Genomic DNA, 27,973 nt, shown 5'->3' with positions numbered 1-27,973 from the left:
TTTTGACAGTGTTTCTCAAGTTTATTCCAATACTACATTATATTTACAATGCTTCTTTTAAAACAAAGTTTGTCTCCCAATAGGTTCAGTATTATTAAGATAATGAAAAATCACAGGCTCACAGTTTATAGTCTCCTTCTCATAACAAATGATTAGCACAAACCACAAAGTGCCAGCATTCTGCAGTTACGGGACCCCAGTTGGTATAATGAACGACATGTAATCAGCTGTAGCTCCCCATTCTGCTCTGTGTGTTTGAAACATGACAATCCACGACACCAGAATTATAGTCCAAATAATAGCTCCAATCGCAGATAAAATCACATCTGAAACAACATACAATAGTAAAACACATGATCTTATCCTTCGAATATTCCATAAATAAGATTTGGATGTAAGAAATACATACATTTCTTGATAGGCTTTTGCTCTTCATACTCTGGTCGTTTGAATGCTTCCGGAAAAAACCATATAGCATTTATGCACCACAGAAATGGCAAAAATGCAAAGCCCGCTAAAACAGAGAGAAAACAAATTCCTTATAAAAACGTATCTCAACATCACAGCAGTTTGATGAAAGAGAATTTTGCTAGACACATGCCAGCAAACAAAAATACTTTAGGGCTGGGAAAGGACAGTTTTGTTTACCAAAAAAACAAGACAAATGAGGTATTTTTTTATGCCACACCAACCATACTGGAACATAAAGATGGATCATGATTGATTCTTTCACTATGAAATTATGTGTTCGTAGCTACAAAACTTTAAGGCAGATTAATTTTATGTCAGACTAAGACTCAAACATGGACTCACTCTCTTCCCTAGGAGCTATTTAGCTCTGAAAATTACTAGTCCTTCCTTTTCCTCTTGCCTGTTTACTTCTGTACAAGACTTAATATCCACTATTTTATTCTTATGAAACTTACTCAAAAGAAAGCCTGAGGTGGTAGAATTATTCTGCAGTCTATTGCAAATGCTATTTCGCTAACCTTTCTCAGTAGTGTTTCACAAAAAGATCCACCTTCTCTCCAAAAACTACCATCAAACCTATGGAGCATTTCTATAATACTCACACACGATTGAACCAACCAGTAACAAAGCTGGTACGATGCCTCCGAATTGCTTCCATGTCTTCCTTTTGTCTGATGTTGTAGGGACATCAAACACTTCAGACAGGGCAGAACAAGCATTCGGTACACTATCTCCTTTAAGGGTGTACTACACTTTTCCAGAACTTGAGGGTCCTGTAACAAATGGCATTAAATATATTGGCCTATAATGTGGCGCATCTGTTGTTGAGTCCTATACAGGATACTCTGTGCATCTTCCCACCTGCTTGGGGTGTTCCCTCTGTGTCAGGGCTCTCAAAATAATCATGAACTAAGACAGGAGCAATGCAAAGCACTGACTGTAAAACTGTTGCTTTTCAACACAAGGGATGTTTATATCTGTCACCGTTTTGTGAGAATGTTTGGTTATCAAATGATTATAATTCTGTACAGTTTTCATGTGTGGGTGATGTTTTTAATTTTACTCAACTATTTCTTCTGAGATTAGTGGCCACTGTAAACAGTGTAGTTAACAGCTCAGTTCAGTGCCAGCTATCGCCTGTGACACATATCCAGGGTATCAAGTTACATACTTGGCTTTTTCTGTGTTTTCTTAAGTGTACATATTTGTTTAATTGCTTGTGTGTTTTGGTATTTAAGAAGTTTAGTCTCACTTTTCTGTTAGCTGTAAATGTGAATTCAGGCAGTCTGTACTTCAGTTGTCATTTCTTCTGAACAGCCAGCTACATAGTTCACTGAGGTATCCGCATCCCTTTGTTACACACCAGGAGGATAACAAGTTGCTTACCTAAGATTCTGCCACCTTGTACTGTTTACTCTTCAGTTAGTCTTGCTAGGATGGGTAGGTTATGTGCCTACTGTGTGCGGACACAGGAGGGGTTGGCCCCAGTTTGCGGGGAACAGTTGAATGTGGTTTTGGCTGTGATCAGTCGCCTTCAGGACCGTCTTGGGGTGTAGCGGTGGCAGAGATTCTGGAGCGTTGCATGGGACACCTCATGTGTCACTTGTTTCGCCCAAGGGTTCTATTGCTGAGGCACCTTCTATCGCACCCAACGTGGTGGACCCGAATGGCGAATGGCGGACGGTAACATGTTTGTGTCGTATGGCCTCGCCTATTCACACTGTGAGTGAACTGGTGACTCTTCCTTCAGCAGCATCTGAGCAGGAACAAGTGGTCAGCAGTTTGCTGATAATTGGGTGCTCCATTGTTAGGCTGTGCACTTGATATGTCTACTGGAGGCCCTCATCCAAGACGTGGAGGCGACCTTGCCTGGAGCTGTCAAACACACAGCATACATGCGCAGTCGTCTGAAAGCTGTGGCTTACATTGATACCAATGATGCCTGTCGCATGGGTGCTGAGGGCATCCTCAGTTCTTACAAGTGGCTGGCAGAGGTGGTGAAGACGGCTGGCCTTATATGCTGGGTGCAAGCAGAGCTCGCAATTTGCAGCACCATTCCCAAAGTTGATGGGGTCCATTGGTTTTGAGCTGAGTGGAGGGTCTCAACCAAGGTCTTCATTGTCTTTGTGACAGTCTTGGCTGCAGATTTATGGACCTCTGTCATTGGGTGGGAATTTGTAAGACTCCCCTTGGTAAGTCAGGTGTGTACTACACAAAGGAAGAAGCTACTCGAGTAGCACAGTATTTGTGGAGTGCACATGTTTTCTTTTTTAGGCTGGGTGGTAGTTTGAGGTATTCTCACAAATACTTTCCAGTCAATATGCACATAGGGAAATCATATAGTGTTCAGAGTAAAGAAAGTTTGACTGCAAAAATTGTAATAGTAAACTGTCAAAGTATTCATAACAAAGTTCCAGATTGTATTGTCCTCCAGCAAAGTTCTCATCCTCAAATTATTCTTGAGACTGAGAGCTGGCTAAACCCCGAAGTAAAAAGGTCTGAGATATTTAGCATGTCTTGGAGTGTTCATCGGAAAGACAGATTAGATACTGTAGGAAGGGGCGTGTTCATTGCAGCTGACAAAAATATTGTCTAGCGAGTTTGAAATTGAGTGTGGTAGTGAAGTTATCAGGTCATGCATAACATGTCTAGGTGAAACCAAGTTAACTGTGGGACGTTCTTTGGACCACTCTAGTCCACTGTGACAATTCTAGAGCCATTCAAAGAAAGTTAATAAATCAGTCAAGAGAGCTAGGAGAGTGTTCGTGCTAGAAAAAGCAGATAAGCAGTTGTTAGCATCTCACTTAGACAATGAACTGCAATCATTTAGTTTCAGAATGATGGCCATAGAGGAATTATGGGCAAAGTTTAAATAATTGTAAATCTTGCTCTGGACAAGTATGTGCTTAGTCATTGGATTAAGGATGGGAAAGACCCACTGTGGTTTAATAACAAAATCTGGAAAATGCTGAGGAAGAAAAGGCTGTTGCACTCTTGGTTCAAAAGAGGATGCGCAAATGACGACAGGCAAAGTTTAGTAGAGATTCGTGCGTCTGTGAAAAGATCTGTGCTCGAAGCATAGAACATCTACTGCTGTCCTACCTTGGCTAGAGATCTGGTGGAGAAACTGAAACAATTCTGGTCCTAGGTAAAATTGCTAAGTGGGTCTAAGGCTTCCATTCAGTAGTTTGTTGACCAGTCTGGTTTCACAGTAGAAGATAGCAAAAGGAAAGCAAAAGTTTTAAATTCCACATTTAAGAAATCGTTCATGCAGGAGAATCGTACAAATGTACCATCATTTGACCATTCCACAAAGTCCCATATGGATGGCGTAGTAATAAACACCCCTGGCGTAGAGAAACAACCAAAGGAGTTGAAAACAAATAGTCTCCAGGTCCAGATGGAACCCCAAGTCAGTTTTACGAAGAGTATTTCATGTCATTGGCCCCTTACCTAGCCTGCATTTATCATGAATCTCTCGACCAGCACAAAGTGCCAAGTGAGTGGAAAAAAGTGGAAGTGATTCCTGTATCTAAGAAGGGTAAAAGAACGAGCCCCAAAATTACAGACCAATATGCTTAATATCAGTTTGCTGCACAATTCTACAGTGCATTCTGAGCTCAGATATAATAAATCCCCTAGAGACTGAAAAGCTTATCTCCACAAATCAGCATGGCTTTAGAAAACATCGCTTGTGCGAAACTCTGATTTCTCTTTTCTCACATGATATACTACAAACTATGAATGAAGGACGACAGGCTGATTCCATATTTCTAAATTTCCAAGAAGTATTCAACACAGTACCCCACTGCAAACTGTTAATGAAGGTATGTGCAAATGGAATAGGTTCCCAGATATGTGACTGGCTTGAAGACTTCTTAAGTAGTAGAACATAGTATGTTGTCCTCGATAGTGATTATTCATCAGAGGCAGGGCTAACATCAGGAGTGCCATGGAAGTGTGATACAGCATGTGCTATCTTCTGTACACATTAATGATCTGGCAGACAGGGTGGGCAGCAATCTGCAGTTTTCGCTGATGGTACTGTGATGTACAGGATGGTGCTGTAGATCAGTCACTGTAGGTTGATGCAAGTTGACCTAGACAAAATATCTAGTTGGTTTGATGAATGGCAGCCTGTTCTTAATGTAGAAAAATGTAAGTTAATGTGGAGGATAAGAAAAACAAACCCTTATTGTTTGGATACAGCATTAGTAGTGTCCTGCTTGGCACAGTCAAGTCGTTTAAATATCTGGCCATAATGTAGTGAAGTGATATGAAGTGGAACAAGCATGTGAGCACTGTGGTAGGGAAGGTAAATGGCTGACTTCAGTTTATTGGGAGAATTTTACGAAACAGTGGTTCAAATGTAAAGGAGACCGCATATAGGACACTAGTGAAATCTATTCTTGAGTACTACTCCGGTGTTTGGGATCCGCTCTACATCAGACTGAAAGAAGACATCAAAGCAATTCAGAGGCGAGCTGCTAGATTTGTTACCAGGAGGTTCCATCAGCATGCAAGTGTTACGGATATGCTTCGGGAGCTAAACTGAGAATCTGTGTACGGAAGAAAACATTCATTTTGAAAAACCCTATTAAGAAAATTTAGAGATCCAGCATTTGAGGCTGACTGCAGAACAATCCTACTGCCCCCAACATACATTTCGCATAGGGACCATGTAAAAAAGATATGAGAAATCAGGGCTCATATAGAGACATACAGACAAAATTTTCCCTCACTCTATTTGCAAGTGGATCATGAAAGGAAAGAACTAGTTGTTATAAATTTATACTAAAGACAGAGTTTACTTATTTATCAAAAAATAAGCTTAGTGCATTTTGGTAACATCTACTTCAAGTCCGATGAACATTCTGTTTAAATTGAATATTCATGAATAGGTAAAAAGCTTTAATTTTTTAAATTCTAAGCTCAAGGTATAAAAAGGCGTTTCCATTTGTTTAGATCCAAAATCCAAGCACAGTGTGCCATTTTCATTTGGGAAGAAGCAACTGGAGCAACTATACGCGCACACACACTACCTGATCAAAAGTACATGGACACCTATATGTAACTCTAAATTGACCGCTAGAAGCCACAAGTGGCAGACCCCCACTAGTATAAAAGGAGTCGGGGAGTATCGAGTTGTCATTAGAGAAGCAGTAACAGCAGAATGGTTGGTTGGTTGGTTTGTTTAAAAGAGGGGGGACGGGACCAAACTACGAGGTCATCAGTCCCTTGTTCCGAAGGAAACAATGCCACAAGGATGAGAATAAGACACTTGAGACAACACAAAACAGAATGAAAGGAAAAACCATAACAATGACTGAAGGGCAACAAACACTTAAATGGAAAAAAGGGGACAACAAAACCACAAAGAGACAAGGAGCAGTTAGAGGAGGTTAAAACAAGAAAGCATGTTACCATTGCTGGCTGACCATGAGGATAAAAAGGAAAAGCCAGCCACTCTGTAACAAAATAAAACCCCCACGCTGAAAGCACTAGGGTGGAGGACACACAGGGACAAATGACAGGTGCTAAAACTTTGAGCAAATGATAAAACTCACCCTCACGAATAAAACGTAAAACTAAAGCTGCTGTTGAGGCATTATCGTCCAACACTGAAGGTAGGATGCTGGGAAAGTTAAAAGTCTGCCGCAGAGCGGCTAAAAGTGGGTAATCCAGTAAGAGATGGACAACCGTCATTTGTGAGCCACAGCGACACCGAGATGGGTCCTTGTGACAGAGGAGGTAACCATGCATCAGCCACATATGGCCAATGCAGAGCCGACAGAGAACCACAGAGTCACTGTGAGAGGCGTGCATGGAGGTCTTCCACACATTCGTAGTTTCCTTAATGGCACGCACCTTGTTGTGCATACTGAGGTTATGCCATTCCGTCTCCCAAAGCTGCAAAACCTTGCGGCATAATACTGAACACAGGTGAGTTTCAGAGAAGCCAATCTCCATAAGCGGTTTCTGCGTAGCCTGTCTGACCAGCCTGTCAGCAAGTTTGTTGCCTGGGATTCAGATGTGACCTGAGGTCCAGACAAACACCACTGAATGACTGGACTTTTCCATGGCACAGATGAACTCCTGGATGGTCGCTACTGAAGGATGATGAGGGTAGCACTGGGTGATATCTTGTAGGCTGCTCAAGGAGTCAGTACACAGGAGAAATGACTCGACTGGGCATGAGTGGATGTGCTCAAGAGTAGGAGATATGGCTGCCAGCTCTGCAGTGAAAACACTGCAGCCATCTGGCAAGGAGTGCTGTTCTATCTGCCCTCCATGAACATATGCAAAGCCAACATGACCATCAGCCATCGAGCCACCATGGACCCGGTACATGTTGAGCATCGAGCGGAAGTGACAGCGGAGAGTCTACATCTATATGATTACTCTGCTATTCACAATAAAGTGCCTGGCAGAGGGTTCAATGAACCACCTTCAAACTGTCCCTCTACTGTTCCACTCTCGAATGGCGCGCGGGAAAAACGAGCACAAAGGTTTCTGTGTGAGCCATGATTTCCCTTATTTTATCGTGATGATCATTTCTCCCTATGTAGGTGGGTGCCAACAGAACATTTTTGCAAGCAGAGGAGAAAACTGGTGATTGAAATTTCATGAGAAGATCCCGTCGCAACGAAAAACACCTTTGTTTTAATGATTGCCACTCCAATTCATGTATCATGTCTGTGGCACTATCTCCCTTACTTTGCAATAATACAAAACGAGCTGCCCTTCTTTGTACTTTTTCAACATCATCCGTCTGTCCCATCTGAAGCGGATCCCACACCACACAGCAATACTCCAGAATAGGGCGGACAAGCGTGGTGCAAGCAGTCACTTTAGTAGACCTGTTGCACTTTCCAAGTGTTCTGCCAGTGAATCACAGTCTTTGGTTGGCTCTACCCACAACATTATCTATGTGATCGTTCCAATTTAGGGTAATTGTAATTCCTAAGTATTTAGTTGAATTTACAGCCTTCAGATTTGTGTGACTTATCGCGTAATCGAAATGTAGCGGATTTCTTTTAGTACTCATGTGAATAACTTCACACTTTTCTTTATTCATGGTCAATTGCCACTTTTTGCACCACACAGACATCTTATCTAAATAATTTTGCAATTTGTTTTGGTCATCCGATGACTTTACAAGATGGTAAATGACAGCATCATCTGCAAACAATCTAAGATGGCTACTGAGATTTGTCTCCTATGTCATTAATATAGTTCAGGAACAATAGAGGGCCTATAACACTTCCTTGGGGTACACCGGATATTATTTCTGTTTTACTCAATGACTTTCCATCTATTACCATGAACTGTGACCTTCCTGACAGAAAATCACTGATCCAGTTGCACAACTGAGGCGATATTCCATAGGCATGCAGTTGGGTTAGAAGACGTTTGTGAGAAACAGTGTCGAAAGCCTTCTGGAAATCTAAAAATATGGAATCAATTTGACATCCCCTGGCAGTAGCACTCACTCATTGCTTCACAAGTATAAAGAGCTAGTTGTGTTTCGCAAGAATGATATTTTCTGAATCCACGCTGGCTATTTGTTAATAAATCTTTTTCTTCAAGGTACTTCACAATGTTCAAATACAGTTTATGTTCCAAAACCCTACTGCAAATCGACGTTAGTGATATGGGCCTGTAATACAACGGATTACTACTACTTCCCTTTTTGTGTCTTGGTGTGACTCGTTAGGTATGGTCTTTCTGTGAGCGAGTGGTTGTATATAATAGCTAAATATGGAGCTACTGTATCAGCATACTCTGGGAGGAACCTGACTGGTATACAATCTGGACCAGAAGCCTTGCTTTTATTAAGTGATTTAAGCTGCTTTGCAAAAGTGAGGATATCTATTTCTATGTTTCTCATCTTGGCAGTTGTTCCTGATTGGAATTCAGTAATATTTACTTTGTCTTCTTTGGTGAAGCAGTTTCGGAAAATCATGTTTAATAACTCTGCTGTAGTGGCACTATCATCAATGACTTCACCATTGTTATCATGCAGTGAAGGTATTGATTGCATCTTGCCATTGGTGTGCCCGAATCTCTCTGGGTTTCCTGCCAGATTTCGAGACAGAGTTTCATTGTGGAAATTATTGAGAGCATCTAGCAGTGAAGTACACGCTATATTTTGAACTTATGCAAAACTTTGCCAGTCTTGGGAATTTTGCGTTCTTTTAAATTTGGCATTCTTTTTTTGCTGCTTCTGCAACAGCAATGTGGCCCATTTTGTGTACCTTGGGGGGATCAGTACCATAACTTATTAATTTATTTGGTATATATCTCATAACTGCTGTCACAGCGTTAACTGAGTCCTTAGGGCCACGTGAAAGGTCCAGGCAAAGCCGCAGCCAAGGTGTACACCGCGGAGATGTACGTGAATGAACCACAAGTATAGGCGGCAAAGGCAAGGACTCCTGTTCGGAGAGAAGGGATTGTACATGAACTGCAATTTTAAGCCCTGATCTGGGCCGCCGATGCGGGAGATGAACTGCCGTGGGTGGGAAAAGGAGACGGTAATTCGGATGTGCAGGAGGACTACAAACATGTGCAACATAACTGGAGAGCAATTATGCATGCCTAACTTGCAATGGAGGGACTCCGGCCTCCAAAAGGAAGCTGATCACTGGACTCATCCTAAAACCTCCTGTCACTAGGCGAACGCCACAATGGTGCACTGGGTTGAGTAAACGCAATGCTGAGGATGCCGACGAACCACAATACAAACTCCCATACTCAAGGTGGGATTGAACAACGGCTCTGTAGAGCTGCAGCAGCATAGAGTAATCTGCACCCCAGTTGGTATCACTCAGGCAGCGGAGGGCACTGAGGTGCTGCCAGCACTTCTGCTTAAGCTGACAAAGGTGAGGAAGAAAAGTCAATCGGGCGACGAAAACCAGTCCTAAGAATCGACATGTCTTCACTACAGTGAGTGGATCGTCATTAAGATAAAGTTCTGGTTCCAGATGTACGGTATGACGACGACAGAAGTGCATAACACAAGAACTTGCAGCTGAAAACTGGAAACTGTGGGCTAGAGCCCATGACTGTGCCTTGTGGATGGCTCCCTGTAAGCACCGCTCAGCAACACCAGTATTGGTGGAGCAGTACGAAATGCAGAAGTCTTCTGCATACAGAGATGGTGAGGCGGACAGCCCTGCAGCTGCTGCTTGACCATTAATGGCCACTAAAAATAGAGATACACTCTATATGGAGCCCTGCGGGACCTCATTCTCCTGGATACGGGGCGAAATATGAGAGGCACCAACTTGGACATGGAAAGTACAAAGCGACAGGAAATTTTGGATAAAAATCGGGAGTGGGCCTCTGAGACCCCACTTGCATAATGTGGCAAGGATATGAAGTCGCCGGGTCCTGTCATATGCTTTTCGTACATCAAAAAAGACGGCAACCAGGTGTTGGCATCTGGAAAAGGCTGTTCAGATGGCAGACTCGAGGGACACAAGATTATCAGTGGTAGAGCGATCCTGGCAGAAGCCGCTCTGACATGGAGCCAGTAAGCCACATGACTAGAACCCAATCCAACCCAACTGCCTACACACCACACATTCCAGCAGCTTACAAAGAATGTTGGTGAGTCTGATGGGCCGATAACTATCCACATTGTGGGTTTTCACCACGTTTAAGCACTAGAGTGATAGTGTTCTCCCACCACTGCGATGGAAAGACGCCATCCGGTTGAAGATGACGAGGAGATGTCGCTTGTAGTCAGATGACAGATGTTTAATCATCTGACTGTGGATCTGATCAGGCCCAGGAGCTGTGTTGGGGCAATGTGCAAGGGCACCGAGGACCTCCCACTCTGTAAATGGGGCATTTTAGGTTTGACTGTGGCATGTAGTGATCGAGAGGACTTTCCTTTCCATCTGCCATTTGAGGGTGCAAAATGGCTGGGGGGTAGTTCTCCAACGCAGACACTCGAGCATAGTGCTCACAAAAGTGCTCTGCAATCACGTTTGCATTGGTAGACAACACACCACTGATGTTAATGCCAGGGACACCGGTTGGGGTCTGGTACCCAAAATGATGTCCGAGCTTCATCCAGACTTGGGAAGGTAACGTATGGCATCCAATGGTCGAAATGTATCTCTCCCAACAGTCCTGTTTCTGTCTTTTTGATAAGCTGGCAAACACGGGCACGGGACCATTTAAAGGCTATGAGATGCTCCAGGGAAGGGTGCCACTTATGCTGCTGCAGAGCTCACTGGCACTCCTTTATTGCCTCAGCGACTTAGCAACTTACGTTAACCACCAGGGGACCGCCTTTTGCCAGGGGCACCCTAAAGAGCAAGGGATCCTGTTTTCTGCCACATTAATGATTGTTGTAGTCTCCTGCTCAACCATCACATCGATGTTCCTATGTGGGGGAGATTCAACGGTGAAGCAGAGGTGAAAGTTTCCCAATCCCTTGTTTAAAGCCCATCTGGGCACGTATCTGTGTGCCTGACGCCGGGACAGTGACAAGGAGATGGGGAAGTGGTCACTACAACACAGGTCGTCATGTGCTCTCCAGTGCATAGATGGGAGAAGTCCTGGGTTGGCTGAGTAAATACCACAAGCCATGCTGACATGTGTGGCGGCCCCAGTATTTAAGAGGCAGAGGTCAAACTGAGTCAGTAAGGTTTCGACATCTCTGCCTCGGCTAATAAGCATGGTGTCACCCCACAAGGGGTTATGGGCGTTAAAATCTCCCAAAAGTAGGAAAGGTTTAGGGAGTTGATCAATCAGTGCACTTAATACATTCAGGGGTACTGCACCATCTGGAGGAAGATATACAGTGCAGACAGTTATTTCCTGATTGTCCCTATTCTGACAGCCACAGCTTCAAGAGGGGTTTGAAGGGGCACAAGTTCACTACAGACTGAGTTTAGGACAGAAACGCAAGCTTAACCTGGCACTTGATTATAGTCACTACGGTTCCTGTAATATCCCATATAGCTGCGGAGAGCAGGGGACCACATTGCTGGGAACCAGATTTCCTGGAGGGCAATGCAGAAAGCAGATGTAAAGCTTACAAGTTGCCATAGCTCAGCCTGGTAGTGGAAAAAACCACTGTAATTCCACTGAAGGATGACATTGTGAGACTGGGAAGGCATTGAACATTCAATGAGGCAGTTTACACCTCAGGGTCACCTTCTGCCACTGACTTATTGCCTGAGCAGTCTGTATCCATTGCGTCTGAGGGTCCGGCGAGATCTAGGTCCTCATCGGCCGCCAGAATCTCCACCTCGTCCGCAGACACAGGGCTTGTAGGTGGCAGTGGTGTGGGTGCACTGCAAATTTCCTTGGTCTTAGGGGTCTTCTTTTTGACTTTTCTCAGTGCCCCTTGGGTTTCTCTGACTGGGGCTGATTCAGCCACGAGGACTTAGGAGGATTATGAAGCCCTACAACCAGCTGCTTTTGGGCACTGCATCCACTGGCGGCTGCAATCTCTCCCACTAGCAGAAAACTGGGAAGGGAGTGACCCAACGGATCCCTTCCTGGGGAGGAGCTGAAGAAGACTGATGCCTCTCCGGCTGGGAGAGGGGGGCAGTGCTCCTGAGGTAGGTGGTGCGGGAGCAACAAGATAGGGAGTGGGGGGGGGATTGGAATTGCCCCCCCTCCCCCATCAAGGGGGCAGGTGTAGCCTGAGAGCCAACTGGAATTCACAGAACTAATGGGGCTACAACTGTTCTCATAGCGACGGCATATGAGGAGGTCATAGCCACAGGATGTAGGCGCTCATATTTTCGCTTAGCCTTAGTGTAGGTCAGTCGGTCCAGGATCTAGTATTCCACGATTTTTCTCTCTTTCTGTAAAATCCTGCAGTCTGGCGAGCAAGGTGAATGATGCTCTCTGCAGTTGACACAGATGGGAGGTGAGGCACATGGAGTATTGGGATGTGATGGATGTCCACTATCTCGGCATGTGACGCTGGAAGTACAGCAGGAAGACATATGGGCGAACTTCCAGCACTTAAAGCACTGCATCAGGGGAGGGATATACGATTTGACATCACAGCGGTAGACCACCCACCTTGACCTTCTCGGGTAAGGTTATAACAGTACAGCCTCCCCCAAGAATCATATGAAATGTCTGATACCATCTTTTTTCTATATGCATCCGGATAGTTATCAGACAGTGCTTTCTAAGGCCTTGTATGTGTGTCTTCATATATATCATTCTGTCCATATTGCTAAAACACTTGATGTTCATTGTGAAAGCATATAGAATATTCTGGAAGGACGTACGTTGTTTTGATTGTCAATAGATTGTTGTTATTAATAAAATTATGTACATACGGTACATTAAATATACAATCAAGAAATTGAAGTAATAAATATGCAGCAACAGATAACAAAAGGCTATGGAAATGTTGGCATAAATAACTAACACTTGTAATTACCATAACTGCAATTGAGTAACGAGTAAACACAGAAAACCTCATTACCTTGAGAAACAGCTTAAAAGTTATTACCAAGCGATGTATTTTCATTTGTTATCTATTTTTATGTCTTCCTCTGTAAGTAATATTCTTTGTAATTACATTTCTAATTAACCCTCCAACTGTTTACATCATACAACTTTCCAATTTCCAGAATTTGAGGCCTTATTTCCGCATTTTATGTATGTAATCGGATAAAGCACGAGTTCTGTACTACCACTGAATGTTAGAAACCAAATCCAAACTGTAATTGATTGGATGACTAAAATAATACAAGAGACATTACTGTAATTAAAGTGCCGCCAGAAATGAGCACCTCACTGCTCAAAATTGGCATACAGCTCATCGTCAGAGTGCAAAAGAAGGTCCCTGTGGAATATAATACCCTGGACCACATTTAAACTCTTATGTGGTGTGAAGATAACAGAAACATCACCCAACTTGTTACAAGCGAATAAAGCCTGTGACTGGGCAGAGGATGCTATTTTTATCAAGACTGACCCAGAGCGCATTATGGACAAGCCCTTCACCTCCACAAACTTGTCCTCTAAATGCTCCACAAAAAACAGTGCCTTCATCGAAACAAAGGAGTCCCCATCAGTTCTCATACATATGGAGTACTGGGGTGAATAAGGTTCACTGCCATCCTTAGCCTGGTGTTCCCCCCCATGGTGTGGCCAAGGAGGGGAATGATTTAGGGTTGTACTTTCTTGCATTGTACTGAGACTTGGAACACTTGGAGACTGCTGGTGTCTGATCACCAGCAAGTGATGACGCGGTACGCTTCATCGCGCGTCATCCGCCCTGATGCCATCCACTCCTACCCGGAGCCCTCCCCACAGGTGCCACCTGGCAGGATGGCCTTTGCCAAGAGTCCTGATGCCCCAGCATGACAGGCATCTACTCCCTGGCATATGTGGGGAGTTAATGGCGCAGGCATCAGCAGAGTGGTCCCCATGTTGTCAGGGGGGCTACAACCAACAGGGTACATGGTGACCCCACCACAATGGACAGGTTACCGCGCTAGATATCACGTGCAAAGAAGTCCGTGGTTATCGTTGGCGCAGAAAGCGACACTGCATAGTGCATGGTGGAAAACGCACTCATGAAGGATTCCTCACTCCAGAGATGGAGAATGAGCTGGACTGCAATGCGATGACGAGAAAGTGGGCTAAAGATCTCAAGGGACAATGGACACGATGCACCATATAAGGCACCCTTCCCCAATTGGCTCGCTCTTCGGGTAAATTTTGAAAATGGAGGTCAAACCCTACAGGGGACATCACATAAAGGCCAAAATGTGTGAGACTTCTGTTAGTTGCCTCTTACAACAGACAGGAACACCTCAGGCCTATTCTAACCCCCGGACCCGCGGGGGGGGGGGGGGGGGGGGGGGGGGGGAGTAACAGCAGAATGTATCAGGTAGAAGAGCTCAACGATTTTGAACATAGACTGGTCATTGGATGTCACCTGAGTAACAAATCCATCAGGGACATATCACCCCTTCTTAATGTCCGCAGCTCGTGGTCTATTGGCTAGTGTTACTGCCTCTAGATCACGGGGTCCCAGGTTCGATTCCCAACCGGGTTGGGGATTCTCTCTGTCCGGGGACTGGGTGTTTGTGTTGACATCATCATCATCATCATCATCTGTGTTGACATCATCATCATCTGTGTTGACATCATCATCATCATCATCATCATCATCATCATCAAACCCTTCTAAGGCTGCCCACATTGACTGTTGTGATGTACCGGCCTCATGTACTGATGGACAGGAAATGTCAAACATTGCACAGGGAAGGTGTAAAAAATACCTGGTGTCAATTCAACAGAAGTTCTTTGGGTTTGGCGAATGTATGGAGAACATTACCTGCCATCACATGTTGTGCCAACAGTGAAGTACGGAGGAGGTGGTCCTATGGTGTGGGAGTTTTTCATTGTTACATCTACAAAATACTCTGCAATCCGACCCTCCTCGGAGGGTACCCTGTACCACTGCTAGTCATTTCCTTTCCTGTTCCTCTCGCAAATACAGTGAGGGATAAACAACCGTCTATATGCCTCCATACGAGCCCTGATCTCTCTAATCTTATCTTTGTGGTCCTTACACTAAATGTACATTGGCAACAGGAGAACCATTCTGCAGTCAGCCTCAAATTCTGGTTCTTTCAATTTTCTCAATAGTGATCCTTGGAATGAATGTCGCTTTCCCTCCAGTGATTCCCATTTTGGTTCCCGAGAGGTCTCTGTAATACTTGCATGTTCGTCAGACCTATGGGTAACAAATCTAGCAACCTATTTCTGAATTGCCTCAATGTCTTCTTTTAATTCGACCAAGGCAGATCCCAAACACTAACAGTACTCAACAAAGGGTTACATTTCCTAAAATTCTCCCAATAAGTCGACCATTTGCCTTCCCTACTACAATCCTTACCTTACACAAAGATATTTAATCAATATGACTAAATCAAGCAGCATGCTACTAATGCTGTATTTGAACATTTGGGTTTGTTTTTGCTGCTCATTTGCATCAAGTTAGATCTTTCCATATTTAGAGCTAGCTGGCATTCATCATACCAACTAGAAATTTTGTCTAAGTCATCTTGTATTCTCCTACAGTCAATCGATGACGACTCCTTTCACACAACACAGCATCATCAGCCACAAACTGCTACTTACCCTGTCTGCCAATTCTTTTATGTACACTCCTGGAAATTGAAATAAGAACACCGTGAATTCATTGTCCCAGGAAGGGGAAACTTTATTGACACATTCCTGGGGTCAGATACATCACATGATCACACTGACAGAACCACAGGCACATAGACACAGGCAACAGAGCATGCACAATGTCGGCACTAGTACAGTGTATATCCACCTTTCGCAGCAATGCAGGCTGCTATTCTCCCATGGAGACAATCGTAGAGATGCTGGATGTAGTCATGTGGAACGGCTTGCCATGCCATTTCCACCTGGCGCCTCAGTTGGACCAGCATTCGTGCTGGACGTGCAGACCGCGTGAGACGACGCTTCATCCAGTCCCAAACATGCTCAATGGGGGACAGATCCGGAGATCTTGCTGGCCAGGGTAGTTGACTTACATCTTCTAGAGTACGTTGGGTGGCACGGGATACATGCGGACGTGCATTGTCCTGTTGGAACAGCAACTTTCCTTGCCGGTCTAGGAATGGTAGAACGATGGGTTCGATGACGGTTTGGATGTACCGTGCACTATTCAGTGTCCCCTCGACGATCACCAGTGGTGTACGGCCAGTGTAGGAGATCGCTCCCCACACTATGATGCCGGGTGTTGGCCCTGTGTGCCTCGGTCGTATGCAGTCCTGATTGTGGCGCTCACCTGCACGGCGCCAAACACGCATACGACCATCAGTGGCACCAAGGCAGAAGCGACTCTCATCGCTGAAGACGACACGTCTCCATTCGTCCCTCCATTCACGCCTGTCGCGACACCACTGGAGGCGGGCTGCACGATGTTGGGGCGTGAGCGGAAGACGGCCTAACGGTGTGCGGGACCATAGCCCAGCTTCATGGAGACGGTTGCGAATGGTCCTCGCCGATACCCCAGGAGCAACAGTGTCCCTAATTTGCTGGGAAGTGGCGGTGCGGTCCCCTACGGCACTGCGTAGGATCCTACGGTCTTGGCGTGCATCCGTGCATCGCTGCGGTCCGGTCCCAGGTCGACGGGCACGTGCACCTTCCGCCGACCACTGGCGACAACATCGATGTACTGTGGAGACCTCACGCCCCACGTGTTGAGCAATTCGGCGGTACGTTCACCCGGCCTCCCGCATGCCCACTATACGCCCTCGCTCAAAGTCCGTCAACTGCACATACGGTTCACATCCATGCTGTCGCGGCATGCTACCAGTGTTAAAGACTGCGATGGAGCTCCGTATGCCACGGCAAACTGGCTGACACTGACGGCGGCGGTGCACAAATGCTGCGCAGCTAGCGCCATTCGACGGCCAACACCGCGGTTCCTGGTGTGTCCGCTGTGCCGTGCGTGTGATCATTGCTTGTACAGCCCTCTCGCAGTGTCCGGAGCAAGTATGGTGGGTCTGACACACCGGTGTCAATGTGTTCTTTTTTCCATTTCCAGGAGTGTATATAGAAAATAACAATAGTAGTATCATACTTCCCTGGAGTACTCCAGATGATTCTCTTGATTCTGATGATCACTAGCTGTCAAGGATGACATACTGGGTTCTATTGCTTAACAAGTCTTCAAGCCACTCACATATCTGGGAACCTATTCCGTATGCTTGTACCTTCCATTAACAGGACACCAGTGGGGCACAGTGTCAAAGGCTTTACAGAAATCAACAAATCTGGAATCCACCTGTTGCCCTTCAGCCATTGTTCACAGGATATCATTTGAGAAAATAGCAAGCTGAGTTTCGCATGAGTGAGGCTTTCTAAAACCATGGTCTTCTGATTTGTTGCAGTCAGTACTAAAAGTTTTTATACTCGGCTTGAACAAGTACTGCAATAAGTGCAATGCAGATCTCCCAGGCGGTCACTTCGCAAGAGCCACCTCACCAAGCAACAGGTGTTGGAGATGTGGGAGTAGGCCATACTATGCAAGTGATCTAGCCACTGAATGTGACATTCCTTGAGAGTGGCAGTGATACTCAGCAGCTTTGCAGTATTCAGGAGCAACCTTTTTTTTTTTTTTTTTTTTTTTTTTTTTTTTTTTTTTTTTTTTTTTTTTTTTTTTTTTTTATATGGTGCACAACAGCTATGGTCATAAGCACCCATTCTGTGGCTTAGTGAAGGGTAAAAACAGGAATATAAATTAGCAGCAATGGAAGTGAAACTCAAGGAGGAGGGAAACTAAAACTGAAGGAAATATTACAAAAATGCTATTGAAGAGGCATTGTTTTCCCTGAAAAGAGCTTCAAATGACTGATGTCATCTCACTAACACTTATAAACTCAAGGAGGCGATTGGTTGAGCACGCATCATATACTAAAAGGGAAGATAAATCAGGCGACAGCTGTAAATGGGCACGTAGCTGATTAAAATATGAACACTGAAGTAAAAGGTGTCTCACCATCCATGACAGAGAGCAGTGGGGGCAAAGTGGGAGAGTATCGCCATTTAAAAGATGTCGACAGCTACAAAGACAGTGCCCAATCTGGAGTCTATTTAAAATTAACTCCTCCTGACGACGAGACCGGGAGGAAGAGGTCCAAGCACAGGGAAGAGATTTTATGCCCTGTAGCGAAGAGGTTTTATGTCCTGTAATTTATTATCCTGAAGTGCAAACCAATGTGTATGCCATAAAGGAGCAGCACGGCAACATAAAATTCTCTATAGATCAGCAAAGGGAACCATGCTAACTATGCAGTTGCCTGTTTCCACATATACCAATATGCCCTGAGATTTAGAGGAATGCCACAGATATGCTCCCCAAGTGGAGCATGTGGAGGCAGTCCTGAATCCGGTGGTGGACCAGAGGGTGGATGGGATAAAGAGCTTGGAGGTTGAGAAGAGAGCTGAGGGAATCCGAGCATATAATATACTGTAGCCACTCATGGCAACGGATGTATTGGACAGCCTGGAGAACAGTGTAAAGCTCCACAGTAAAAACCGAACACTGGTTGGGAAGCCAAAATCTAACAGAGGTGTCGTCAATAATATAGGCACTCCTGACACCAAAGGTGCTTTGGAGCCATCACGTAAATAAATGAGGCATCCTCCATTTGTGTGCATAGAGCAGCAAATGCCCGACGATAAACTAAAGGGAGGGTACTATCCTTGGGAAGCTAACAAACGCAATGGAGAAGGCAGATATGGGGTGAAGCCAGGGTGGTGTCGTATCCCCCATTTGTCAAGAAAGTTTTAGGAAACTGGAAGGAACGTGAATGTAACAGTTCACTGAAGCGGACTCCTGGTGGTAGTAGAGCGGGAGAGTTGCATGCATACCCTAAATCCAAGGAGCCGTCGAAAAACGGGCACGGGTCGGTTGAGCAGGCATGGAAGACAGATGACTAGCGTAACAACGCATAAGGACAGCTTGCTGATTGGACAGTGGAGGTTCAGTAGTCTCAGCGTAAAGGCTCTCTATGGGGCTAATGTAAAAAGCTCCAGACACTAAATGCAATCCACGGCAGTGGACAGAATTTAGACACCGAAGAATTGACGGCCATGCAGAAGAATAAACTATGCTTCCATAGTCCAATTTCGAGTGCACTAACACGTGATATAGGCAGAGGAGGACCACTCGGTCCATTCCCCAGGAGGTACCATTCAGAACATGGAGGGTGTTGAGGGACCGCAGACAGTGAGCTGAAAGATATGAAATGTGGGATACCAGCACAGTTTTCTGTCAAACAAAGTCCCAAGAATTTTGCGGCATCTGTGAACAGAAGGTCAACAGGGCCTAGATGTAGGGAAAGTGGATAAAACTCTATACGATGCCAAAAATTTACACAGACAGTCTAACTGGGAGAAAATCGGAAGCCAATTTCGATGCTCCATGAGTGGAGGCGATTGAGACATCCTTGAAGACATTGTTCAAGAAGGATGGTCTGTTGAGAGCTGTAGTAGATTGTAAAATCATTGACAAAGAGGGAGCCCAAGACACCGGGAAGGAGACAGTCCATAATTGGATTTATGGTGATGGCAAAGAGTACAACAATTAGCATGGAGTCCTGGGGCACCCTGTTCTCTTGGGAGAAAGTACGGGACAGAGTAGTGTTCACACGCACCTCAAATGTGCGCTCTGCAATAAATTCATGGACAAAAAGTGGTAGCTGACCTCAAAAGCCCCATGAGAACACTGTCCTCCAACAGGTATCGTATGCCCTCTCCAGATCAAAACATATAGCTACCGTTTGGCGTTTCCTGAGAAAATTGCTCAAGTTATAAGTGGAGAGAGCAACAAGATGGTCAATGACGGATCGATGCTTTTTGAAACCACACTGGGCAGTTGTTAAAAGGTTTCAAGACTCCAGCCACCAGCCTAAATGGCAATTTACCATACACTCCAAAACCTTACAAACACTACTCGTGAGAGAGATTGGGCAATAGTTGGAGGGGAGACGTTTGTCCTTTCCAGGTTTCGAACAGGAATGACAATAGCTTCCCGCCATCTTCTAGGAAAGTTACTGCTGACCCGAAGTCTATTATCAAGGCGAAGGAGGTAGCACAGACTAGGATATGAGAGATGCAACAACATTTGGACGTGGATACCATCTGGTCTTGGGGCAGAAGAGTGAGAGGAGGAGAGTGCATGTCTGAGTTCCTGCACAGAAAAAACGCCATTATACCTTTTGCAATTTTGAGAGGCAAAAGCAAGAGGTCACTCTTCCGCTACCTGTTTCTTCGGGAGAAAGGCTGGTGGATAATAAGAAGAGCTCGAAATCTCAGCAAAGTGTCGACCCAATGAGTTAGATATTGCGGCTGGGTCCACAAAGGTATCCTGCCCTGAGGTCGGGGAAAAACTGGACATGGCGGATATCTGTCGGATTTGACTCGAAACAACTGATGAGGGAGTGAAGGTATTAAAGGAGCTGGTAAACCCAGCTTGCCTTCTTGCTATCGCGTATGATGCGACGGCATCATGCAGATAACTGCTTATAGTGGATACAGTTGGCCAATGTAGGACGATGGCAGAAAACGCAAAGAGCACATCTCCGCTTGCATATTTGCATCACGACATGCCTCGTTCCACCAAGGAACTGGGGGGTACTGGGACAATGGGGAAGTGCGATGTATTGAACGTTCCGGTGCTGTAAGAATAACTTCTGTAACATGAGTGACCTGATCGTCAATGCTAGGAAATTGATGGTCATCAAATGTTGCTAGAGAGGAGAAAAGTGTCCAATCTGCTTGGGAAAACTTCTAGCATTCTGGATGCATGGATGGCAGTTGTGGTTGCAATCGAAGGACACATGGAAAATGGCCACTTGAGTGTGTATCAGCAAGAGTGAACCATTCAGAGCGCTAAGACAGCCAAACAGTACCAACTGAAAGGTCCAAATGAGAGAAGGTTGACTTGCAGCCAGACAAAAATGTAGGTTCCCCAGTGTTGAGGCAAACAAGATCCATTTGGTCAATCAATAGGGAACCTCTCTGTGACAAGGACCCGGAGATCCCCAAAGCAGGTGGTGGGCATTGGGAGTCCCCAACCACCAAATTGGGGAAAGGGAGGAGGGGGGGGGGGGGGGGGAGGGACCTGACCAAGGAGATGAAAGAGATCAGCTCTTGCCATTGGTGTGGACGATAGAAAATACTGGGTGATCAAAAAGTCAGTATAAATTTGAAAACTGAATAAATCACGGAATAATGTAGATAGAGAGGTACAAATTGACACACACGCTTGGAATGACATGGGGCTTCATTAGAACAAAAACAAAAAACAAAAAAAATAAAATAAAATATACAAACATTCAAAAAATGTCCGACAGATGGCGCTTCATCTGATCAGAATAGCAATAATTAGCATAACAAAGTGCTGGCCGGGGTGGCTAAGCGGTTCTAGGTGTTACAGTCCGGAACCGCGCGACCACTACGGTCGCAGGTTCGAATCCTGCCTTTGGCATGGACGTGTGTGATGTCCTTAGGTTAGTTAGGCTTAAGTAGTTCTAAGTTCTAGGGGACTGATGACGTCAGAAGTTAAGTCCCATAGTGCTCAGAGTCATTTGAATCATAACAAAGTAAGACAAAGCAAAGATGATGTTCTTTACAGGAAATGCTCAATATGTCCACCATCATTCCTCAACAATAGCTGTAGTTGAGGAATAATGTTGTGAACAGAACAGCACTGTAAAGCACGTCCGGAGTTAAGGTGAGGCATTGGCGTCGGATGTTGTCTTTCAGCATCCCTAGATGTCAGTCGATCACGATACACTTGCAACTTCAGGTAACCCCAAAGCCAATAATCGCACGGACTGACGTCTGGGGACCTGGGAGGCCAAGCATGACGAAAGTGGCGGCTGAGCACATGATCATCACCAAACGATGCGCAAGAGATCTTTTACGTGTCTAGCAATACTTTGTTTTTTATTTTGGTTCTAATAAAACCCCATGTTATTCCAAGCATGTGTGTCAATTTTTACCTCTCTATCTACATTATTCCGTGGTTTATTAAGTTTTTAAATTTATATTGACTTTTTGATCACCAGGTATATGATACAAAGAGAGAAGGTGAATGCAGAAAGGGAAAGACATACAGAGACAGCTTGGAAGGAACTGTGTAAGTGGATTAGGTGATAATGGATAGTATCATGGAGAATCATCATAGGTGCCCCATGTGCCAGAATGCCAGCAACAGAGGGGAGATCAAACCAGACTGACTGGAAATGAGGGAAGAGAATGCAATCATGGAAATGTAGCTATGTTTTGTGAAGACAGAAGATGACCGAGGAGTAGGACCATAAGAGGATCAAGAGTTCATCCCAATTAGAGTGAAGGATTGGGGACAGGAAGAGATGTGGAATGGGAAGGTACGCAGCCCAGAAAGGAAAGAGAGTTGCACAAGCTCAGAGTCCTGTGCTCACCACACATGTATCCACAAAAGGGTTGTGGACCCCTGGGTGGGAGGGGGGGAGTAACTTATTTGTTGCATGATCTCCCTGTGTTATGCTTAGAATATTTCAAAGGCACCATATGTGAAAAGTGTTGAGCTTAGCATATGATGTCCAAGTCTTGGCCCCATACAAGAGGGTGTCACATGTGTGGCAGACAAGTATTTTAGAGTTATATATGTATATCTTATTACAGGACACAACTTTCTACTAACTTTTGTCTGTCGGGATTCATGCAGCCTTTTCTGAAGCTTGAGTACGGCTACTTTCTACACTACATGTAAAATATCCTGCTAATACAAGGAGTATCCAAAAGATTCCAGAACAGTGCTGCCCTGGGCATAGTTTGTGTAGTACAAACACTCTTATTTTCGATGTGTTGTACAACTCCTTGCAAGCTACAGTATTGCATCTGGTGTTGCCTGAGAATATTTTGTCTCCTCACAGTGAATTTGTTTGCTGTAGCTGTTTTGCTCTGTACTCTTTTTATGATGGGTGTTAGTGAACATTGCATAGCAATGAAATTTTGCTCCCCACTAGGGAAAAGCATTGCACACAGTATTGTGACGAAAACAGCTTACAATGATAACACTATTAGTAAAGCTGAAGTGTACAAGTGGTTTTCCCCACTTACTATCCAATATGTGGGGCAGAGTTAACTATATGTCATCAGAGCCCATTAAGAAGATTTTAAAAAGAATGGAGAATGAGAATTTTGGCTTGTAAACTTCGGTCTCAGGTTCTGGCTGACCAGAAATGGTATGTGAAATGGAAACATGCAGTGCTTCGCAGGAACAGCTTCAAACTGACCCAGAATTTTGTTCCACTATCATCATTACCAGTGATGGGTCATGGTGCTAGAATTATGTGGCATCCAACATTGATCAGATAAAGCAGAAGTGCCTGGGATAAACAAAAACGGGGAGCAACTGTAAGCCATGACTAAAGCCGAGTATAAAAATGTTTTCAAAATGGATTCACTGATTGTAAAAAAAACTTGTGTGTAATGGAACATGCCTTGAAGGAAATGTTGTTTTGTCAAAAAATTTAAATAAATAGTTTCTTTCAGGAACCCTCTTGTACAACTAGAAAGCAGTCCTGCAAGAAAAGAAGAGAGAGGAGAGGCATTGGCAGTTTGAAGCTATGGCTTACATTCAGACACGTCAGACAGTGACAGCGGAGCTGCCAGAGGGCATAGTCTTCCTCTGTTGGGAAGTTCCATATGAAAATGGATCTCAATAGAAAAAGGAGTTGTTGTTGTGGTCTTCAGTCTGAAGACTGGTTTGATACAGCTCTCTATGCTACTCTATCCTGTGTGAGCATCTTCATCTCCAAGTAACTACTGCAACCTACATCCTTCTAAATCTGCTTACTGTATTCCTCTCTTGGTCTCCCTCTACGATTTTTACCGGCACGCTTCCTTCCAGTGCTAAACTGATGATCCCTTGATGCCTCTGATTAGGTCCAGTCAACCAATCCCTTCTTCTAGTCTGGCTGTGCCACAAATTTGTTTTCTCCCCAATTATTTCAGTATTCCCTCATTAGTTACACAACTTACCCATATAACCTTCAGCATTCTTCTGTAGCACCACATTTCAAAAGCTTCTATTCTCTTCTTGTCTAAGCTGTTTATTGTTCATGTTTCACTTCCATGCTTGGCTACACTCCATACAAATACTTTCAGAAAAGACTTCCTGAAACTTCGATCTATATTCAATGTTAAGAAATTTCTCTTCTTCAGAAAAGCTTTTCCTTCCATTGCCAATCTAAATTTTATATACTCTCTATTTCGACCACCATCAGTTATTTTGCTGCCCAAATAGCAAAACTCATCTATTTTAAATGTCTTGTTTCCTAATCAAGTTCTCTCAGCATAACATGATTTAATTGGACTACATTCCAGTATCCGTGTTTTGCTTTTGTTGCTGTTCATCTGATAACCTCCTTTAAAGATGTTGTCCACTCCGTTCAACTGCTCTTCTGAGACTCTTGCTGTCTGACAGAATTGCAAAGTCATCAGCAAACCTCAAAGTTTTTATTTCTTCTCCCTGGACTTCAATTCCTATTTCAAATCAGGGTTTATTGTACCTCCAGAATAGAAGAGGATGCCATTATGATTTACACATACAGGAGAGACGCATGCCCCTCAGGAAAAATTAAGGCTGTAGTTCCCCCTTGTTTTCAGCGTTTGCAGTACCAGCACAGCAAGTCATTTTTGCCCCTGCAACTACTGAAACAGCTGCCGTCCCTCTTCAGGAACCACACATTTGTCTGGCCTCTCAATAGATATCTCTCCGCTACAGTTGCACTTATGAGACGGCTATATGTATCACTGAGGCATGCAAGCCTCCAGGGTTCAGGGCGGGAGGTGAAAAATTAAATTATGAAAGAAGTGAAGCAGAGTGATTATTCACAGGAGATACTGTGAAGGGAAATATTCTAAACAAATAACTAAAATGGAATAAAAATTATTTTAAAATGTGGAGATGTGCATAATCTACCACACATCACATCTGTATACATCTGCATTTGCAGATCGATATTTAATGTTAACAAAGCCCAAGACTCTGAAGAAGCAATACTGTGTACCATAACTATGAGCAGCAGATTCACTAGAGTCATAATTGAGATATTATTTGACAACTACAGCATTTGATTGAAACAATATATATTAATGCTTGTGTGAGTTATACACTGAAACAGAAGTTGCTTTTGTTGGACATTCTTCACATCAATCCTAAGAACACTCTACAGTTGCTGGTTTTTAGCTGAAGGAAATCTGTGGATGGAGTCCACTTGCCCTCTCCAGCGTGCATAGCACCACTCCTAACAATATGACAGAGGAATTCCACTTTCTGACAAGTAAATCTACACTATCTTAGTTGGAGGCTCAAGTCAGCACGATACACTGCTCTTAACACTTCTCCCACAGCCTGACAGTGCTCTCCAATACTCTCTGAGGACATTAAAATGTCACTGATGTAAAAGGTGACTCATCTAGCAAGGTCTGGCTGATGACTGCATCCACTGCATGTATAAATGTTAGGACATTTAAATTTCACTATAAAAATAGCACAGCCAATACATAAATGCTGCCATTGATTAGAAACACTGTATGCTCCTTGAGTCCCCTGATTAATAAACACACCTACTATAAACACATACTGTTTCAGCATCCTGTGATGTGTACAGCCTACACTGCAGCACTTTGACCACTGTCAGTTTAATTGCAGCAACTGTAAATTTTGAAAAAGTTTTTGATGATGTTCACTGAAATACATTCTTTGAACTTCTGAAGGGAGGAAAAGGCTATCTACAACTTGTACTGAAACCATACTTCTGTAATAAGGGCTACATGAAATGAAAGAAAAGCTGAATTGTAATTAAGAAGGGAGTGAGAGGTTCCCAGCTTGTCCCTTATGCTATTGATTATGTACACTGGGTAAATTGTAGAGGAAACCAAGGAGAAACCTGGAAAGGAAATTTAAGTCCAAGAAATTGAAACAAAAAATTTTTGGTTTATAGATGACATTGTAATTCTGTTAGAAATACCAAAACACTTGAAATAACAGTCGATTCGAATGGGTAGTGTCGTGTAATGAGGCTGTACAATTAATATCTGCAAAAGTAAAACAGGGGTAATAGAACATAGTAAAATCAAATCAGATGGTGCTGAGAGACTTGTACTATTAAATGAGACACTAAAAATAGTTTAAATGACTTTTGTAATTTGAGTAGCAAAATTCCTGATGATGGCTGAAGTACATATAATATAAAATATTGACTGGCACTACTAAGAAAAGAATTTGCAAATAAGAAGAATTTGTTGACATTTTATAAAAATTTAAGTGCAAGGGTGTCTTTCATTAAGGTTTCAGTCCAGAGTGTGTCACTGTATGGAAGTAAAACATGGATGATAAACAGGTAAGACAAGAAGAGAGCTGAAGTTCCCGAAATGTGATACTACAGGATACTGCTGGAGATTAGGTGAGTTGATCAGATAACTAATGAGAAGGTACTGAATCAAATCAGGGAGAAAGAGACAGTTCTGGTACAACTTGACTATGAAAGGGTGCTGATAGAAGAACACACACACACACACACACACACACACACACACACACACACACACACAGAGAGAGAGAGAGAGAGAGAGAGGGGGGGGGGGGCTGAAGTGGATGTGGCTGCAGTAATCATGCAGAGATAATGGAACTGCATGGGAACACTGAATCATACCAAACTTTGGACTGGACACAACGACAAGTCATTTATATCAAAAATTGCACATGCACTAGCAAGAGAAATAATTACTTTTGAGCCGACATTGTACATAAAACGTCTAGCAAATGTATCAGCACTGGAAGATGCTGACTTGAGATACTAAACACAAAACAGAGTGGTCATTGTAAGTCACTCATTTTACAAATGTTAACCTCACGATTCTCTGGCAATACTTCTTAATAACGTGAAAAAATGCTGAGTTGCATCACATTTTGTAGTCAATGTTAAACTGCAAACCTCCCTTTATTTGGCGAAGTCAGCCGACTGTAAGACCAAAAGATGGCAATTTCAAATCACCCCCAATTGGACCATGTCTAGTAAAGTACTTCTGTGTACAAACCAACCTTCAGATTGATTGCCACTGATCTTTTTTTAACTTTAAAAATGCTTCTTAGGACTCGGCGTAACACAGGGCAACTACGCATTAACAGACGAATACTGAAGAATACATCCTCCAGCCTGCCGTTCTCTGAAACGCAGTCGTTTCTAGTGCAACACTGAATGTACATTTACAACTGTCGGGGTGTACGCCAAATACCATTCTCAAAATGGGTTAGAATGTAGTACGGCACCATCTCGATATCTTCGTTTTAGCGATAGGCTGATTAGCACTTAAGCAGAGAGATAAAGTGATACAAATAATTAGCTGCAGGCAATATTAGGGCAATACACTTTAAAGTTTGTTTATTGATGGTGACTTTCTCTTTATGAACGAAAGTATTTGCTTCAATCACAGTTTACTGTAGGACTGGTAAACTGCAGCGGCTTCCCAACTGTCGATGGGACAAGGTTGGTTTCCTTCCTTTAAAATGCATTGATTTTATCATTTTATAACCTGTTACTTGCGAATACACTCACCTCTGAAGTACCATCGACATAGATATAGCTTCCTTTCATTTTTCATTTTAGACAAATCCATAGCGGATATATCAACACAAAACTCACTGACGTCTAACGAACAGTTGTAAACTTACGCACACCCATTATCACAACACTGTACCAAAGATCAAAAAGTGCAGACATTTTACTCTAGCCTGAGACAGATCAATTTAAAGAGTCAAGCCCAGTCTCCACATCGAAAATCAGTTTAGGGGCTTTTAACACTTCTTACTGTCGTACCAGCTGACAAGGCAGTGAATCAATAAGATGTTTTTTCACAAGCTAACTGACAGGTAGGTGCGGTATTTTGGGAGGAATGT

General features: G+C 43.8%; 2 protein-coding genes across 2 annotated transcripts in view; one reads left to right on the top strand and one right to left on the bottom strand.

Annotated features, from left to right (window-relative positions):
- Positions 1–27,973, bottom strand: LOC124711570 (gamma-secretase subunit pen-2). The gene is made up of 3 exons (XM_047241713.1): positions 27,633–27,973; positions 410–514; positions 1–326 (listed from the first exon to the last, which is right to left on the bottom strand). The coding sequence occupies exons 1-3, from the start codon at positions 27,691–27,693 to the stop codon at positions 187–189; spliced, it is 306 nt and encodes a 101-aa protein (XP_047097669.1). The 5' UTR covers positions 27,694–27,973; the 3' UTR covers positions 1–186.
- LOC124711569 (peroxisomal biogenesis factor 19) overlaps positions 27,822–27,973 on the top strand; it is a 59,976-nt gene continuing 59,824 nt past the window's right edge. The window contains exon 1 of the mRNA XM_047241712.1: positions 27,822–27,946. The gene's annotated coding sequence lies outside the window, so the exon portion shown is untranslated. The remainder of the gene's footprint in view (positions 27,947–27,973) is intronic.

The sequence above is a fragment of the Schistocerca piceifrons genome, chromosome 8 (genome assembly GCF_021461385.2).
Source record: "Schistocerca piceifrons isolate TAMUIC-IGC-003096 chromosome 8, iqSchPice1.1, whole genome shotgun sequence".
Taxonomy (NCBI): domain Eukaryota; kingdom Metazoa; phylum Arthropoda; class Insecta; order Orthoptera; family Acrididae; genus Schistocerca; species Schistocerca piceifrons.
This window is presented reverse-complemented; position numbering and strand designations above follow the sequence as displayed.

What these genes read in the sequence shown, in the direction of transcription:
- LOC124711570 (XM_047241713.1), bottom strand. Translation starts at nt 27,693, where the DNA reads ATGGATTTGTCTAAAATGAAAAATGAAAGGAAGCTATATCTATGTCGA. An exon ending in ATGTCGATGGTACTTCAGAG is followed by an intron (nt 515 to 27,632) that starts GTGAGTGTATTC and finishes TCTCTGTTTTAG; the next exon opens with CGGGCTTTGCATTTTTGCCA. An exon ending in GCAAAAGCCTATCAAGAAAT is followed by an intron (nt 327 to 409) that starts GTATGTATTTCT and finishes ATGTTGTTTCAG; the next exon opens with ATGTGATTTTATCTGCGATT.